Source organism: Folsomia candida, unplaced genomic scaffold, assembly GCF_002217175.1.
Source record: "Folsomia candida strain VU population unplaced genomic scaffold, ASM221717v1 Fcan01_Sc001, whole genome shotgun sequence".
Classification (NCBI taxonomy): domain Eukaryota; kingdom Metazoa; phylum Arthropoda; class Collembola; order Entomobryomorpha; family Isotomidae; genus Folsomia; species Folsomia candida.
The window spans coordinates 20,696,288-20,713,678 of NW_019091193.1; the positions used below are offsets into that span (position 1 = coordinate 20,696,288).

Genomic DNA, 17,391 nt, shown 5'->3' on the forward strand with positions numbered 1-17,391 from the left:
ATATTTAACATTATAATTTTTGCAGGAAACACATCGAGTTCTAACACCTTTGCAAATTTGCACAACTAAATTTGTACAAGTGAAACAGTGCAAACATTCTGCTGAAAACTAAAAATTTTCCTGCATGCATTTGTAGTCGTTGAAAAGGCAACATTATTTATTAGAAAATGAAACTTAAAAACGGTGTACGGAAATCTGCCGCCCCTCAAGTGCAGCCCGATGGATTTGCAGCCCATTTTGTGCCCCCTTGATTATCTGCAGCCCACCAATTTGCAGCCTATTAACTCCAGCCCGCGATTATTTGCAGCCCTTATTATTTGCAGCCCACCTCACAAAACGCATAATGCCACCACACAAGATGGAAAATATATGTACATCATATACAAAGGTTCATTTGTTAGATTGAATTATATTTATCTATTTCCCAGAAATAGATAAAAAACATAAAAAAGGTTCTTTCCAACCTTTTTTTTCTTTCCACCTTTGTGTGACTTGATGCAGTCAACTAGTCTTTTTTGTCAGTTAAAGGAAGTAGATCGACTGGAGAGAATACCAACAGTGTCAGTGAAATTTAAAAAAAATAAGTTCCCGAAATTCTGCCCAACTAATTTGTTTTTGTGTATGTGTAATTTATTTTGTTTGAATAATAAAAAAGCGTTAGTTTCTTGGTTCCCAAATAGGTAAGGTACTTTTTGAAATTTTGCATGTTAGTTCCAAATACAATACAAACTAATAATACGAAGTCAATTCACACATATTGTCAACCATTATATGACTAGTAGTAAAGCCCATCCCAAGTTGTACTAGAGGTTATTTTGGGGGGGCAGGAATTGGGGGAGGTGAGGGGAAAGGGGGGGGAGGGGGGAAGGGGGGGCCGTAAGGCCCCCCCTCCTTTTTTTGGCCAAATTTTCTATTTTTTAAAATGACTGAAATTTTTTCACTAATAAAAATTGGTTTCAACTTTTATTATTACCAGCTATGGCCACCATTACAATTTCCGAATCCATAAGAGGTAAACCTGTTGCATCATTGAACGGGTACTCCTTCGTCTTCCACAAGTTTGGCGATGAAAAGCGCATTTGGGTATGTGACCGCTATCGTCATGCCAAATGTCCCGCCAGGATGCACACCTCGATCGGCTTGGAGAATGTGACCATCATATCCGAGTTGGGAAGTCATAATCATCCCGAAAATCCCATCAATGTCGAGCTTCGTCAAGTTCGCACAAAGATACGTCAGGACGCCAAATCCACCAACGACCAACCAGCCTCCATAATATCCCGAAACGTGGGGCATGTCTCAGCCGCAGCGCAAGGAGTCCTCCCTCTCAAACAAAATCTGAAAAGAACAATCAGGGATGTACGTGCTTCTGGAGTAGGATCTCTTGTACAACCTCATAGGCGAGAGGATATTGTTCTTCCAGCCTCATTTCAAAAATCAAAAGGAGGTGCAGACTTCCTTTTGTTTGATTCTGGTCCTGAAGCATCCAGGATTCTTGTATTTGCGACCCGTGAAAACCTGGACTTCCTCGCATCCTGTCCCGTGTGGTTGGCGGATGGTACCTTCAAGGTGGCGCCTTCCCTCTTCGATCAACTGTTTGTGCTGCACGGAATTCGTGGAGGGGTGACATGCCCTCTTGTATATGCTCTCCTCCCAAACAGAAAAACCGAGACGTACAGTCGCGTTCTCAGCGCTCTTTTGGATTCCCAGGCTGGATTGGCACCTACGACCATAATGACCGACTTCGAGCGGGCTGAACTCAGTGCCTTTAATGAAGCTTTTCCACGTGCCGAACAGAAGGGGTGTTTTTTTCACTTCTCACAGTGCTTTTATAGGCATATCCAGAAGTTCCCAGAAATTTTGAATCGTTTTACTACCGACTCCAATTTTTCCCTCAATATCTGGAATCTTGTAGCTTTGGCCTTTGTCCCACCAGACGACGTATTATCTACATACGAATTGTTAATTCGCGAGGAATTCTTTGTCGACAACGCGGTCTTACTTGTGGATTTCATCTGGTACTTTGAACGGACTTGGTTGGGGCCTTGGAATCCTCTTAGAACAGCCCGAGTTGCTCCTTTGTATGCCATCCCCCTGTGGAACTGCTTCCATAGTGTGTTGGAGGATTTACCCAAAACGAACAATGCGTGTGAGGGATTTAACTCTGGATTTTCTTCTTTGCTCGGCGCTTCCCACCCAACTATTTATAAACTTATCGACGGACTAAAAGAACAACAGGTTTTGACAGAGTTAACCATACATCAACGGGTAGCTGGTACTGTCCCCACTCCACGAAAAAAGTTTGCAATAGCTTCAACAAAACTCAGAAAAGTTGTTGAACAGTACGGGGTTGGTGATTTTTGTCATATAGACTACCTTCGCCAAATTTCTTATCGTGTCCGATTCCATTAAAATTGATATATGTTTGCTATTTTTTTAAATTGATGTTTTGCTATTTTTTACTGATTGATTTTTTATTCAAAGATGTTTTGCGATTTTTTATTGATTGATTTCTTATTCAAAGATGTTTTTATTGATTGATGTTATACGATTTTTTATTCAAAGATTTTTATATTGCCTGATGTTTTGAGAACGTTTTAATACCTTGATTTTATATTTCTCCCTGTATGTAAATAATGACACTAATAAATACACTATGACCCAAAACGGGGAGAATGGACCTTTGTATATGATGTACATATATTTTCCATCTTGTGTAGTGGCATTATGCGTTTTGTGAGGTGGGCTGCAAATAATAAGGGCTGCAAATAATCGCGGGCTGGAGTTAATAGGCTGCAAATTGGTGGGCTGCAGATAATCAAGGGGGCACAAAATGGGCTGCAAATCCATCGGGCTGCACTTGAGGGGCGGCAGATTTCCGCAAATCCTTAAAAACTTCATTGTAAGCGATAATCCCTGCCATTGTGTTGAAATGGTTGTACTTCAAAATTAAAAATCGTATGTTTTGAATTAAGCAAAACACCGAATTGTTATTCCCTTCAAATTATATGCCAATTGTTTTTAAATGTCAATCAGTTGGTAGACAGCCGATGGACTTTGCATACAATGCAACTCCTGACAATTTTATGGTGCACACTCAAAATTTATTTCGTTAGATCAGTTGGATAGTGCTTCCATTCATAAAATGAAACAATATTCATTATTGAACTTAAATGATTTAATCGTTTCGTCTTTTTCGTGCATAAATAATCAAATCTCAACTATTATCGTCTTGAAAAAGGATTACAACTATTTTCTCAAGAATCAAAAATAATTATTATCTGTTAATAATCGTATGTTGTCTATTTTGAGATTTATAAAAAAAATCTCTGCTAGTTCGCGTCCGGCTGGAGGAACATTTCTTTGTACTGCGATGCTCATCATTTGAAGCAAAAATGATGTTGCTCTTTTCTCTCTGTGAGAACCGTTATCCTTGATATGATTCACTTGATAAGTGACAGGTCTTATCGGTCCCACCCTTGAAAAAAGGTATCTTTGCATCCGAGTTCCTAAACTCTTATTACCAAGGGACACTCATCAAGGAGTAAGGAAACCTTTGGCCCACTTTTCTACTGACTCGTAATTTATTTTTTATTTTCAGATACCCTGTTATTTAGAATTGTGCGACATTTTATATTTTACAATAAAATTACTAACAATGATGTCACTGTCACGACGGCATCGATACAGCTTTCTCAACGTCCTCATGTTGACAAGTGTAGTTTCAACTCTGTTCTTATTTTACTACGTGCATCCGTTTTCTTCAACAAAGTCTGAGAGTCAAGAAAATACTCGTACAAACCTTCGGCAAGGAGTAGTAAATCTTGAAAAGGATTCCGAACCAAAAGAGCTAGATTCATCAAATTATCAACAACATCAATTAACTGATCCTGTCTTATTCATTGATTCAAATGGAATTGCAAATCTGGATTCTGTAGAAAAATCTGGTGCTAAAACCTGGGACGACCAGTCTCAATCGCCGTCAACAATCACGCCGAAGCACACCTTGTCACCAGCAGCTGTGGGGGGTGAAGACCTGGTGGATGAGAGGACCCTTTACACGTTGGATCAAACTGATCCTAGACTCATTAGCTACATCAAGAAACATCACTTAATACCACCGTCGAAACTTGCCTACTCCAACATGACTCACAATGGATATCACTCCAACTCCTACTCAGACTATGTGCGGCGTCTCTTCTCAAACAAGGCAAGTATAAATTCAAATTGTAATATAACTAATTGCACTCTATAAACCCTCGTGCAGACTATTCATTGGGTGACGTCAAGACATCAGTGACATCATGATGGTCGCAATTCGTCACAAACCGTCATTGTCATGATATTATTAGTTATTTTCCAATTAATTGAGCTTCGCTATGAAAGCCGGGGGCAAACCACATTTATACCGGAACTTGTGGTTATTTGTTCCTAAAAAAATTAATCATGTTGCAGAGAGGATTTCCCGACATAAACAATAAATATATGCACTTATCGTAGCTCTGTAAATGTCATTAGTACTAAAATAATGGACGTAGAGGAGAAGGGTATGAAACTCGTCTATCCAGATTTGATGGATGGGTCGATTCGTTCAAATATAATTGGAGCAACGAAATACGCCACGCAATACTTTCAAAGTCATTTAAAAAGCGTGTTGTCGGAATGTGCGTCTAGGAAGGAATCAGAATGCGGCAAGATTTTGGGTGCCACATCAAAATTGAGCTCATTGGTTCCACACATTGGTTCGGCACTGTCCATAGTCGTGGAACACGGGGGGAAAGTTCGTAGGTCAAAAGCGGCTTGGAAAATCTCTCGGCGCATCAAGTTCGAAGAAGGATCTGATCAGGAGAGGTTGATTACAATAGCTAAAGCATTTGCCAAATTGAACATTGCGTTCTACAACGTGTTGTACCCTTCTGATCATGTCTCCGAAGCATTGCTGTAAGCAAGAAATTTATTTATTGTCTAGCTCTCGCATCGTATAATTTATCGAAAGGTGACCTGAGTTGATGGTTTATGCACAGGTGTTGCATTGGCTCTGACATGGTCTACAGATTGTTCCACTACATCAAGCACACTGCAAAAGGAACAAGTATTGTAACCCAAGAGTTTGTTATCTTGGCAGTTCTCAAAGGGAAATCAAGAGAGAAGGGGAACGAGCTAAAGTTCAAATTGATGCCAATGTCTTTGATCCAGTCCGGTTTAATCGACACGGCTGATGGGAAAGTACTTGTCAGCAAAATTTTAGATCTGCCGCCCCCTCACACATTCGAATCTCCAAACAGATCAAATTTCTCAAAAAACCAGAACCATCACTACCAGCGTTACAGACTACCTTTCAAGTTTGAAGGTGTTGATGACGTGAATAAACAGACAGAAATTGATCAGTTTTGGGATGGGTGCGCCAATTTGGTGGATTCAATAGCTACGGAAGTAGTGTACAAGTTTCAAGACGTATATAATTGGGCTGTCAATTGGGCTACCTTGTCTGAAACGTCGTCTTTCTCCTCACTTTCTTCGCTACCGGCGATAACCCCAACCCCCTCTCCTCGCCAAAGCATGCATGCGGATCACTCGAAAACATTTGAATTTCATGTCGTTGAACCCGTATCAAATTTTGCTGGACGGGCACAAGAACTTGAAATTCTCAAAGATGCTGTAAACTTTGACCATGAGAAAGAAAAACTGTTCCTCGTCACTGGCTGTCGTGGAATTGGAAAGTCGGAGCTGATTCGCCGTTATATTTGTACAGATTTGAAAAAGGTTTGGAACGGAAATATAATATGGTTACAGAGTGAAAGTCGACAAGTTTTTATAGAAAGTTTGACCAGATTGGGGTGCAAGTTACAAATTGAAGATGATCTTAAAATAAATGACTCCACACCAACAGCAGCAGCACAGAACGTCGTAACTTTTTTGCATAAAGTACTCTGGAAGCTTGAAAACAGTTTTGCTCGATTGTCCCTTTTTGTCGTGGACAACTTGGAAACAAGATTTGATGTTCTAGATTCAACTCTGTTATATTTGAAACAGGAATGTAAATCATGCGTGTTTACAATAATTACATCTTCGTATCTGTCAATAGTGGATTGTGATGAGCGCTTAGTTTTGACAGGGCTGGATTCGGAGGATATATTGCACCTCGTAACTGCAGAACTGAAACGGTTCCAGCACCTACACCTGATCGAAAGTGTTATGTCCATATGTGCAAAATTTCAAAATCACCCATTGGCAATCAGACAAATTATCAGTTACTTGAAAAGGAAAATGTTGCTAAATCCTGCAGATAACTTGAACGCATTGTTCACCTACGCTGTCAGTGACATTAGCCGTGGTGACATTTGTAGCAGCACGGAATGTGAAAAAGACATCCTTGTTCACAAGTTAGATATCGTAGCTTACTACTACGCGTACTCAATATCGTCATTGTGGGAGCTCAAAACATTACAACTTCAAGCCATTGACGCATATGTGCTTGAGACAGCTCGACTTCGAACTGGCCCATTGGCTCTCAAGTTTCTGAAATGCGCATCATTTTTATCCGTTATTTTAAACTCTGAATGTGTTAACACAAGGTTTCTGAAGTTTGCCTTGAATTTATCAGAGGGAGAGTTGAGTGTGATCTTGGGTCTTTTAAATGATCATTCTTTATTAGCCAGTTCTAAGAAAGAAATCAAAATTCATAGCATATTTGTCAGGTCGAGCTATTCACTGTCACACACGTACGAGAAGGCTGGAGTTCTCAATGTATTTTTAACTGCGTTCAAAACTTGTCCTTGGGATATGGAAAATGAAATGAAGAACGGTGCCTTGGAAAATTACAACGTATTCCAGATAGAATTCGTTCAATATGCTGAAGCCATTTTCAGTTATGCCCAAAATGTTCATGAGTTGAAAGATCCTCTTGCAGATGCAGTGCCAAACTTTTTGTACTCGATGAGAAATTACGAGATACACCAAAGACTTGTCCAAAAATATGTAAAGTACTTTAGCAAACAACTAAATTCGAATGATCACAGAATATTAGGATTGAAATTGGAAAGCACGTATATAAACATGCGCAAAGGCGAATTATCACAAGCTGAATTGGACATCCAAGCAATAATAAAAACTATCGTGTCGGAAACATTTTGCAAAAGTGAGAATAATGAAAGTACTTTAGAAGAATGTAAATCAGAGGATCAAATTTTAAGTGAAAGCAGAGATGTGCAAGTATTAAAATTTCGAGCCTTGCTAGATCTTGCAGTTGTATTTTATAAGCAAGGATACAAATTCACAGCAATTGAAACTATCGATGTCATGCTGGGCAGTTTGCATACCGAAATCCTATTACATCCGGCGACTCCGTGGGCGAAACTTAAATCTGTGGCACTTCACACGAAAAATTTGATGGAGATTGACAAGCAATGCATTTAAAGTGTTTCTGCATAATGTTGTAATATTTAAATATGTACTTGTGAGTTTAAAGTAAATTTAAGTGAATAAAATATTTGAATGCTAATTATAAGAACATGTGGAAGTGAATGTTATGTATTACAATTCGTGTTGTTATTACTCTGAAGCACCTTAATCATGATATTAATATTTTAATAACGATGGTTCAATTAATTTGGCATAATTTGTGTTCATGGTATGACTTCTAATATATGTATGACGATTCTATAACGCAGGGGTCGAACTTTAAGGGTGTCTTCATTGAGGCAGGAGCCTATGACGGTAGCAAATGCATATACAAAATGTTTTATGTGTATGTGTAAAAATTCGTATATGGTGTCTATTTTTATAGGTGAAGTCGCTTCAAACTCCCTGTTCCTCGAAGAACTTGGTTGGTCAGGACTGCTTGTCGAATGCAACCCTTTACTGCTACCAAAGCTCATGAAAAAAAATCGCAAGGCATGGATTGCGCCTGTCTGCTTATCAACCACGAACACGTCAAAGCTGGTAAACAATTTCATCCCCAAATACATGAATATATGTGGTCATCTGGTTTTTGGCACAAATCTCCTTCTGTATTTGCTAGATGAACTTTAGCACCCTTTCTGAGTGGCCTGCAAGTGCAAAACTTGGTCGCCCCTTAAACGAAACCGAAATGAAAAAACATGGGATTGACTGGGTTCAAAACAAGACTTGGATCAACTACCAAATTCCATGCTTTCCTTTGTACTCAATCATTAAGGCAACTTCGCTCACAGAAGTAGATTTTCTTTCACTCGATGTTGAAGGAGCTGAAATTGACATATTAAAAAGCTTCCCGTATGACAAGTTCAAAATCAAAGTAAGTAATCCAGGTTATCCAAGTACCTAGGTAGAGTTTGAGACCAGGAGCTAAATATGCTCTTTTGTGCAATTACACATAATTTTACTAAATTTCCAGACGATGATTGTCGAAGTGCACACTTACAGTGAGAAAGAAAAGGATGATCTCCGGCAGTTTGTTGAGAAAAATGGGTATGTAGTGAAGAGAAAGGTGGAAAACGATGACATATATGTCTTAAAGAGTGAAGGAAATTTGGGATAATCAACGCATGTCTTTGTATTTGTAAATGACTGAATGTGATTTATTTATTAATTATTGTCATGATGCATGTAAATATGTACATAGCTCAAGTTTAATATTCATTGAAAATCACAGTTTAATTTTTTTAGCATTTATTTTTTCTTGAAGTTCTGGAGTAAACGGTGTGTATTTTCCTTCAAGTAACAAATATATTTTGTCACTCCCAATTTGACTGAGATCATAGGCTTGTTTCGCCATGTCAGTTTTTTGTAGTTTATGTGTTCCTGTGTACAATTTATTATATTATTATTATGTATACAGACTTATGCACATATTTTTGCTACCTGTCATTGGAATAGCTTTGGTTATCCGCATGAACAACGGTCTGGAATAGTGGGGCAGATTCTTCACGATCGCCTTTTCCAATTTTCCAATGTCCATGTCCCCACGAGGATCAGCGATTACCTTCCATGAAAATTAAAAAAAATCCTAAAATTCCTGAAAACTACAATTATGTACGTTGAATTGATGATTTAATTTAGGATATAGTAGACGTGACACCTCTGAAAAACTGGTCGTATTTTACATAGGTCGGGTATACAACGCCCAAGTAGCGTTCTCTCTTTATCTATAGTTTACTTATCACCAAACCACAATTTATCTCAAAATAATTTCTTTCGCCAAAAGCATACTCTTTATCTGAAGCGCTTGGCTTCGTATCTTTTTGCTAGAGAGGCATACATATTTACGTAATTCATATTTGCATGTTACCGTCATCCCCGCTGCCCCATCATATCCTTCAACTTTCACCCCAAACACGATCACGTCCCGCAATTCACAGTTTTGACTCACTATCGCCTCCACTTCGGCCGTCGACACGTTTTCACTCTTCCAGCGGAACGTGTCACCCATTCGGTCTTGAAAGTAGTGGTAACCTTGCTTGTCCTTGTAAAGGAGATCCCCTACACATTACAAGACCAACACGCCTATCTGAACTTTAATCGTCAATTGTTGGTGCAGTCGGCATCTCAAATTAAATAACAAACCTGATCTGAAATAAGCATCTCCCTTCGTGAAGACGTTTCTCACCGTCTTCTTTTCATTGGCATTTTGATCTGCTGCATATCTATGGAAGATATTCAGACATTAAAACACCATTCGTATTTAAGTGCAATTTAATTTAGCAATCGAAGTATGAAATTTAGCTTGGATGTAATAAAAACATTACACTAAGAAATGTAATTTGTTATCAATAACCCTTTGAATTCCCGAAGTGGTGAGTTGGTGACGATTTTGCCAATTAATTCTCCAACCTCTCCAGCTTTGCATCGTATCAAGTGACCTGTACTTTTGTTTCGAATAAGTTCGCCCTCTTCGTTAACCTTCACCAAAGCGATAGGATACAGCTTCTCAAGAAACGGGGGAATGACTCCAACAGCGCCGACCGTATTATCATAATTGACCATGTTCGCATTTCCTAAAAAATGTAAGTAATTATGTAAAACAAATAATTAATTGAAATCAAAATAAGTTGACACTGAATAACATAGATACGACAAAAATAAGTATATGTAAACCTTCAGTTGATGCGTAGAATTCAGTAATCTTCTCAATTTGAAAGCGGTCCACAAATTGTTTCCAAATATCCTTCCGAAACCCATTCCTATGCCCGGCCCGGTGTCCAAAAAATATGTTTAAAATTAAATCTTTTTTTTTATCTCGGATCAATTATCTCGAATAAAAGTATAGCCCTCACCCAAACATGACTCTCACCGAATGTTTCTTATCCCATTCAGACTCTTTTGTTTGGAGTAAAAATCGGCTTGTTTCGGCGATATATTGTGCAGCCGTCGCCTTATAGTTGTAACAGTCACGAAAGAATTCTGTGGCTGAGAATTTGTTTCGAATGATTAGAGGATTTCCCCAGACCACTAAAAAAGCACAAACAAACCAACAAACAAACCAATCATTATATGCAAATTGTATGTCATATAGAAGGTTCATATATACTTTACAGGACGTGCAAATTTTAAAATTATAACGAACGGGAACGATATATAAATTTTATGCATACAATTTTGACTAAGACCTAAGACACCACCGGCTACATGGTACAGCGGCAGTGTCATGTAAATACGATCGTCTTCCACCAATTCTGAGGCGTAATGGTTCACGTATGACGCCATGAAAAACCTGTAGACAGAAAATTCCTCTGGTCGAAGTAGATTTATAATTTATGAGGTAAAGTAAAACCTGGAGTTAGTTATTACGGCAGCCTTTGGTAAGCCCTGGGTGAAAATTACATCATTACAACTCGTACCTATTTCTTTGATGGATGTGCTTGTATAAGTATGCAATGCGTATGAATACCGTTGTTCCGGATGTGTAACAATACAATAAGTTGCTTCTGAAATTAATTAACTCTGGATTTTTCGGTTGCGGCGTCGTCGTTCGCACTTTGGGTAACTCTTTATCCAGATTTTTCCATCCATGATTTTTCTCTGCTTCTTCCGACTCCTTGGTCGAAGTCCCCGAAAGGTAAACGGGGTACTTGATTTTCCCCAGTTCGGTGATAGCAGAGGTGAGTTCCGTACCGCAAATGATAGCTTTGGAATTGCCCACGTCAAGTGAATGTTTAAGTGGTTGGAAACGGAGGTTGTAGTTGATTAGTGCAGTCACAACTCCCAGCTATATGTATACATACATAGTATAAGTAATGAGTAAGCGCTGGTATCGATAACTTGAGTCAAAAATGCATCGATCTTAACCTTGCTAAGCCCCAACCACATGATAACCTAAAATATTGCATGACTCGTGTTACATATTATTCGATATCACATAATTCACATATATTATGTATTATTACGTGTTCCGGTCGATTTTCCATAAAAAGCGAGACGACATCTTTATGCTCGAAACCTTCATTAGCAAAGTAATTCCCTACTTGGTTGCTTGATTCTTCCACCTGGATAAATACCCATTACAAAATTATGTATGATTTCCATATTCATTCATGAATTTTGAGACGTACCTTTTTATATGTCCATTGTTCCTGTCCGAAATAGAAGCACACCTTGTTTGGATGCTTTTTGGCATACTGGTCAAACACTTTTCCGGCCGTGGCCCCTTTATTGTCCAACCGTTTGAGCTGAACAAATGTTTTTGCGTGTCCTTCCAACAACCTTTTTTGAGATTCATGTTAGTACTCATTATTATTCATTATTCATGTTAAATTATTCACTTTAAATTAGTTTCACAACACATTTGTAACACCAAAATTTACCGGTAATCTCGTTGAACCGTCTTTAAAAATTGGGGAAGGATCATTGTTCACATGCACAAATGTAGTATTATAATAAATAGCTTAAACAACGTAAGTGCCCCACAGGAAGGTAGATCTTTATGTCGCAGCAATTTTTAGGTAGTCACAATTGTTTTTTAATGTCATAAAAACGCTACACTAAATTAATAATATATGCAACTTTTTTGGTAATATCATAAACTGTTGTGGTGTTGTTTATAGTTTGTCGTAAGCTCAGACTGATGTCTATACTACTGCAATGTTTTGACTTTGGGTTTGATACGGGTCAAATGTTACATGCATATAAATATGATTGATATTGATATTTGCGTATATACGCAAAGTTCGTATTGCTCTGCTATGTGTACAATGTGCTGTAACAATGCTAATAGGAATAATATTGCTGTGCACCTGCTTTGAACTACCAACCACCAAGAACTAACTGAATTGTTGAGCTATCATTATTAAACATCAATAATAACTTCCTACTTGGATTGCATGGCGTGCACTGCGTAAAGCCACTCTCTTGATATGGGCTAAATGGACTTTGTGCAGATTTGGTTCAACATCTCCTCATCTAAGTCATGGATTTTGATCACCGACATACTTATGCACATGTACATATATATTGGCTATTTGTGGGTACAGGTATTTTACTTCGTTACTTTAAATGACCAACTATATCACAATATTGCACACTCAGCATGTATACATTAACGATAGATAGCTGTTTTTTTTATTAACTGTTCGAAATAATCTCATCGTCACGCAAGGGTTTCTCACACGGAATAACTTGTTCCTTGAGAAAATTGGTGAAGGTGCAGTGAAACAATTTATTTTGCTAATTTATTTCACATTGTGTAAATTGAGGGTGGTAAAGTTCTGAAAATCAAATTGAAACTAATTAATGATGTGCGACCTCACTCACCTGACACTCTCAATTATGCATGCACATAAAGACTGTCATTGGAATTTGATTGTGATGAGACATGACGTGTATCTACCGTAAACATCAATAATGACATATGTAATGATCGATCTGCCCGATTCGCACAATATTGAATGAATTAAGTCGAACTGAACTGGACGGCATTAATTTTATTCAGCCAACAAGCACAATCAAATACTTATTTAGTTCGATACGAGAGAAGATGGAAGAGCCTAATTCATCATCAGACGACTCGAGTTCGCATGACCGCAGAGAGCTGACAACTTCACTATTCATCAAATTTCCTAATCATCACATTGCTAAAAATATTATTATGCCTTCTTTTATTATTAATAATGACTTGATTTGATGAATGACCATCCATTGCAATACCTTCGAGAGAATTATACGTGGAAAATGGAGACCGTCTCTTGAAGAAGGGGACGAATGATGCTGGGTCTAAAGTGCAAAAGTGGCCAGTTGTGCTGGGCAAATTATGAACTCTGTGACAGATAAGAAGAGAGCCGTGTCGTATACCACTTGTACCAATCAATGTTGATAAACACTCATCCTCAGTTGCAGAGTTTAGTAACTGATGGATAAATGAATGGAATTTTGCACACGTAACAAGTCACACTTAATGGAATATAAATATTTGAGAAGGGAAAATGGGCAAAAATATTATCAGATAGTCTTTGAAAGTGATTAGCAAATACGCAAGTTTTACTTATTTATTCACACACTCGAGTGAACATTTTTTAGAAACAAATCTAATGTCCAGTTATGCATATTCGCATGAAATGCTTCAGTCGTAAAAGTGGATTAACAAAGTAACAAATGATTCAAATAAGTCAATATAATTGGTTATATATTTTTAATCGTACTCCAAGCTAAAACTATGTATAAGTAAATATGTATCTGACCATAAATATATAATTACGTTACAATGGGTTTGTAAACTGCTGTTCGTATGCAGTGAAAGAAAGGAAAATTAGGTAATTACTAGTGTGATTTGATTGACACATGCACACTTCACGATAAGTTCAATTATCCAGCTCCAACTCTCTAAATTGTTTTAAGTACTTAATTTGGGCTGCTTTTGTTCGTAAAAAACTAGTTTGAAATTTCGGATTCACTTTTACGCTTTCCTCCCAAGGTCGTGTCATAAATTTGTGGAGCACAGGTGGAATTTCGATCGATCCATCTGGCCGTTGACAAGCTTCGACCAAAGTGATGAGCATTCTTGGAATCGCCATAGCTGTCCCATTCACCGTGTGAACAAATGGCAAGACACCTGGTTGACGACTCTCTCCTTCTCTTTTGTAGCGAATGTTTAATCTTCTACTTTGAAAGTCAGTACAATTGCTACAACTGGAAATCTCACCAAACATTTTTCTTCCTAAACAAATACAAGGAAATATTAACATTAAGCAAGTGCTATCTTGGAATACTATATGTGTATTCTGATTGCTAAGATTAGTCACACTTGGTGAATCATGTTTTTACCAGGCATCCAAGCTTCAATATCAAATTTACGGAAAGCTGGGAGACCCAATTCACTTGGTGGCATTTCTAGAGTCTTGAAATGAATTCCTAGTTGTGAAAAAAGAGACTCCTCCAAAGTTCTTATCTCTTGATGAAGCTCAGAGCTTTCAGTTCCAGTTTCTGCAGCAGTGACTCCAAACAGTTCTACTTTTGTAAACTCGTGAACACGGTACAATCCTCTTTCTTCTTCAATTGACGACGTTTCAGCTCGAAAGCAGCGACTAACAGCTGCTAATTTTAGAGGCAGTGATGAAAGCATGAAAGTTCTGTCTTGCAGAGATCCTCCAATTGACATTTCTGCCGTACCGGATAGGCAAACTTCAGAATTTGGAGAGTCTGGAAGTTCCACCCAAAATACCTACAAAGGTGTTGGTTAAAAAATGTATAGATACATTAATCTTTTCATATGTATGTATGCCGTGCCGTATAGTTGAATAATATGTACATTTGGTACGAATTACCTGATCGCGATCACTTCGAGTCTTCATACCACAGGACTCGATAACATGAGGATACAAAATATCTGGAACGGATATTAGTTGAAAACCTAATTTTTTCACGGCATCCAGAGCATACCGGACCAAGGCCTCCTCAAGTTCAGCCAAAGGTCCCTAAAAAAATTATGTGCCTTTTCAACTTTTCATTACAAAATATAGGTATTTACATTTATATAGTGCATAAAGCACTTTCTCACCTTTAGAAAATAGCTTCTGTGGTTTGCAATATTCCCGAGATTATCATTCCTCAGCCATCCGTGCTTATCGCAGTACTATAGCAAAACAAGGAAAATAAATTAAACTTAAAACCATATGTATATGCACATATATAAAATACAAACCATTACCTTTTGAAACTCTAAGACTTCAGGCGTTGTTGGTTGACCATGGACGTTGATCGGAACAGGGGCGTCATCTGGTATGGCTAAAGCCTCGGAACAGGAATCGTTGGGTACCCACAAGGCCAACCCCACCACTGTCGAAGCCAGCTCCTCCCTATCCTTCCTCGACGTCGTCGTGGACCATCGTCCCCACAGAGATCGGATCACATCGAGGTCAACCTTGTCGTCGCAGTACCGCCTCCGTAGATTCTCTCTCAGATTTAGATTATGATCCGGGTCAACAAGTCGCTCCATGTTCAATCGTTGTAAAATATCTTCAGCATGGTCCGTCCAATAATGGTTTGTTGTCTTCCCGAGGCGTTTGAAATAGGATTTGTCGTCTAATTTTTTTACAACATCGCCACCTGCATTGTCGGGTTGTAACACTGTTCCGGGTTTTGTTGAGACTAATCGACAAAGTTGGTGGATTTTATTTTGTCGAGAATGAAGGTATCGCCGGCTTGACGGGACTTGAGAACCAACTAAACGATTGGTCAAACGAGTTATGTGCCGTGTAGAAGGACAATGTTTCAGAAGGACGCCCACCAAGTGGCGAATCTCTACAACGTCCATCCTCTTAAGGAACCGGTGCAATTATTATGTTGGACGAATCTAAAATTAGAGTAGTTCTGATTTATAAGGTCGCGTAGTAGTGTTTACATTGTACATGGTCAGTTTTCATTTTGGAATAGAAGCTTTTGGTGTCCGCTCTGCTCATCCTCGCTGCCTCTATGCATATCAATGTTTCACGTTCTTTCGTGATTTTTAAAAGCGTATGTTTTTATTTGCATACTATGATTTTATTAAAACAACCTCCCTTCTGGTACCTTTAAATATTTGAAACAAACAGGTACAGGGCGAATCTGATGATTCAGGGTGTGATGGCGAATGTGAGACAGGTGTTTTTTGGATGCGAAAAATGGACAGTTGGATATTACGTGTTTATACGCGGACGACTATTGACTATTTTCTTGGACGGAAATTTATTGCATACGAAATACAATTTTTGACGGTTTTAATAAAATAATTGTACATAATAAGCGATATATAGGAGAGAGGTTACAAATATTTCCATCTGCATATATTTCACAGACTTGGTTATGTCATATGTAATTGACGATATATATAAATAAATTGATTAATAATTTTAAGGACTAATTAGACTTAAATTAAGGAACTAGATCGTTTTCTCGTCCTTAAAAATGTCAAGTTTAACATTCATCCGGATTTTAGCAACTCTTATGCTTCTGTGTTTCACTGACTTTGGCGATTTTGTAAGAATACACGGTACCACAATGCAAACTGTGCATAGTGGTGGTTCTCATCCTCAATTAATTAATTCTATATTCTGTTCTAGCTTGAATCTCGACATTTTGTCATAAACTGCCGTCGATTTCATGCAATATTGGACAATATGATTCACGTCTGGATTGGAATATTGTCCTGGATAATATTCACTGAAGACCCATTCGGCAAATGTCAGGATTTGATAGCTGTGGCGCTGGGCGCCAGCGTTATTGATTTGGATCACTTTCTCGCTGCTCAGTAATTTATTCTCAAGTACATTTAAATTTAGTTTGGATGAATAATTTATGTATCTTATCAGGAGCTTCTCGGTGGACGCGGCGATGAGTGCGGGCAAGCGAGGAATTTTTCATTGCACGGGCCTTGCCATTCTTATCTCGCTGGTCCTTTTCCGTCTCAAGGGTCGCTCGAGTGCCCTTCTCTTCCTCCTCGCCGTCATCCCCCACCATTTAAGGGACGCTCAACGAAGGGGTCTCTACGTCCTGCCCTTCACCCACCAGCTCGACACACCCCCGCTGAACAGGGCCCTCGTCCGCCTTCTCCTCCCCCTAGTGCCTTGGGTCCTCATCCTCGCCAACCATTTACAGGCTGGAAACCCTCCGACGATTTCGAGGGTATTCAATGTTTAGAGACGGAAGTAGTCGTATTTTATGAGTATGTACATTCAAGATTTGTGATATTTTTTTTTATAATGGGACTGAAAGAAAACATGTACTTATTGCCTTAATAAAAATGAATAATAAGCGTTAATTAATGTGAGGGCTGGTGAGACAAGATATATCATATTATAGTCATACAATAAATGCATCAATTATTTACTATCACAATTTTACCGATTTAATTATAATACCTGCGTAAAATATTGACATCTGATCAAAGAAAGGTTATGTGAGAAAGCGTCTCAAGTTGTCAGTCTATTTCTCGTGCAACAACACTTT

General features: G+C 38.4%; 4 protein-coding genes across 9 annotated transcripts; 2 read left to right on the top strand and 2 right to left on the bottom strand.

Moving 5' to 3' along the window:
* Nucleotides 1-215: 215 nt before the first annotated feature.
* Nucleotides 216-8,578, top strand: LOC110843970 (protein Star). Of its 5 annotated transcripts, none has more exons than XM_035848213.1 (6): nt 216-680; nt 3,602-4,210; nt 7,671-7,716; nt 7,787-7,941; nt 8,021-8,275; nt 8,375-8,578. In XM_035848213.1, the coding sequence occupies exons 2-6, from the start codon at nt 3,659-3,661 to the stop codon at nt 8,516-8,518; spliced, it is 1,152 nt and encodes a 383-aa protein (XP_035704106.1). In that variant the 5' UTR covers nt 216-680; nt 3,602-3,658; the 3' UTR covers nt 8,519-8,578. The 5 variants fall into 5 exon arrangements, 4 of the variants coding, with proteins under 4 accessions (XP_035704106.1, XP_035704102.1, XP_021945738.2 ...); XM_035848209.1 differs by lacking the exon at nt 216-680 and adding an exon at nt 905-3,489; XM_035848204.1 differs by lacking the exons at nt 216-680; nt 3,602-4,210 and adding exons at nt 4,254-4,941; nt 5,025-5,763.
* LOC110854268 (long-chain fatty acid transport protein 4) lies at nt 8,529-12,741 on the bottom strand. Its single transcript, XM_022102695.2, has 14 exons — nt 11,781-12,741; nt 11,529-11,679; nt 11,364-11,462; nt 11,266-11,292; nt 10,868-11,185; nt 10,751-10,785; nt 10,572-10,690; nt 10,254-10,428; nt 10,075-10,160; nt 9,755-9,974; nt 9,544-9,623; nt 9,269-9,459; nt 8,842-8,962; nt 8,529-8,781 (listed from the first exon to the last, which is right to left on the bottom strand). The coding sequence occupies exons 1-14, from the start codon at nt 11,822-11,824 to the stop codon at nt 8,627-8,629; spliced, it is 1,821 nt and encodes a 606-aa protein (XP_021958387.1). The 5' UTR covers nt 11,825-12,741; the 3' UTR covers nt 8,529-8,626.
* Nucleotides 12,742-13,567: 826 nt separating this feature from the next.
* LOC110855115 (serine--tRNA ligase, mitochondrial) lies at nt 13,568-15,856 on the bottom strand. Its single transcript, XM_022103538.2, has 5 exons — nt 15,116-15,856; nt 14,966-15,040; nt 14,733-14,882; nt 14,233-14,629; nt 13,568-14,125 (listed from the first exon to the last, which is right to left on the bottom strand). The coding sequence occupies exons 1-5, from the start codon at nt 15,719-15,721 to the stop codon at nt 13,770-13,772; spliced, it is 1,584 nt and encodes a 527-aa protein (XP_021959230.1). The 5' UTR covers nt 15,722-15,856; the 3' UTR covers nt 13,568-13,769.
* Nucleotides 15,857-16,092: 236 nt separating this feature from the next.
* LOC110854242 (transmembrane protein 267) lies at nt 16,093-17,229 on the top strand. 2 transcript variants are annotated; one of them, XM_022102672.2, is made up of 3 exons: nt 16,093-16,435; nt 16,506-16,693; nt 16,755-17,229. In XM_022102672.2, exons 2-3 carry the CDS (start codon nt 16,563-16,565, stop codon nt 17,080-17,082), a joined length of 459 nt encoding a protein of 152 aa, XP_021958364.1. In that variant the 5' UTR covers nt 16,093-16,435; nt 16,506-16,562; the 3' UTR covers nt 17,083-17,229. The 2 variants fall into 2 exon arrangements, with proteins under 2 accessions (XP_021958364.1, XP_021958355.1); XM_022102663.2 differs by having other exon boundaries at nt 16,093-16,422.
* The last annotated feature ends 162 nt before the right edge of the window (nt 17,230-17,391 follow it).

Coding starts and splice junctions, on each gene's coding strand:
- LOC110843970 (XM_035848204.1), top strand. CDS start 4,529: ATGGACGTAGAGGAGAAGGGTATGAAACTCGTCTATCCAGATTTGATG. Junction 4,942..5,024: donor CATGTCTCCGAAGCATTGCT/GTAAGCAAGAAA, acceptor GTTTATGCACAG/GTGTTGCATTGGCTCTGACA. Junction 8,276..8,374: donor ATGACAAGTTCAAAATCAAA/GTAAGTAATCCA, acceptor CTAAATTTCCAG/ACGATGATTGTCGAAGTGCA.
- LOC110854242 (XM_022102663.2), top strand. CDS start 16,351: ATGTCAAGTTTAACATTCATCCGGATTTTAGCAACTCTTATGCTTCTG. Junction 16,423..16,505: donor TCACTGACTTTGGCGATTTT/GTAAGAATACAC, acceptor ATTCTGTTCTAG/CTTGAATCTCGACATTTTGT. Junction 16,694..16,754: donor GATCACTTTCTCGCTGCTCA/GTAATTTATTCT, acceptor GTATCTTATCAG/GAGCTTCTCGGTGGACGCGG.
- LOC110854268 (XM_022102695.2), bottom strand. CDS start 11,824: ATGATCCTTCCCCAATTTTTAAAGACGGTTCAACGAGATTACCG. Junction 11,463..11,528: donor AACAATGGACATATAAAAAG/GTACGTCTCAAA, acceptor GTATTTATCCAG/GTGGAAGAATCAAGCAACCA. Junction 10,691..10,750: donor GCCGTAATAACTAACTCCAG/GTTTTACTTTAC, acceptor TTCTGTCTACAG/GTTTTTCATGGCGTCATACG.
- LOC110855115 (XM_022103538.2), bottom strand. CDS start 15,721: ATGGACGTTGTAGAGATTCGCCACTTGGTGGGCGTCCTTCTGAAACAT. Junction 14,630..14,732: donor CTCGAAGTGATCGCGATCAG/GTAATTCGTACC, acceptor ACACCTTTGTAG/GTATTTTGGGTGGAACTTCC. Junction 14,126..14,232: donor TATTGAAGCTTGGATGCCTG/GTAAAAACATGA, acceptor GTATTTGTTTAG/GAAGAAAAATGTTTGGTGAG.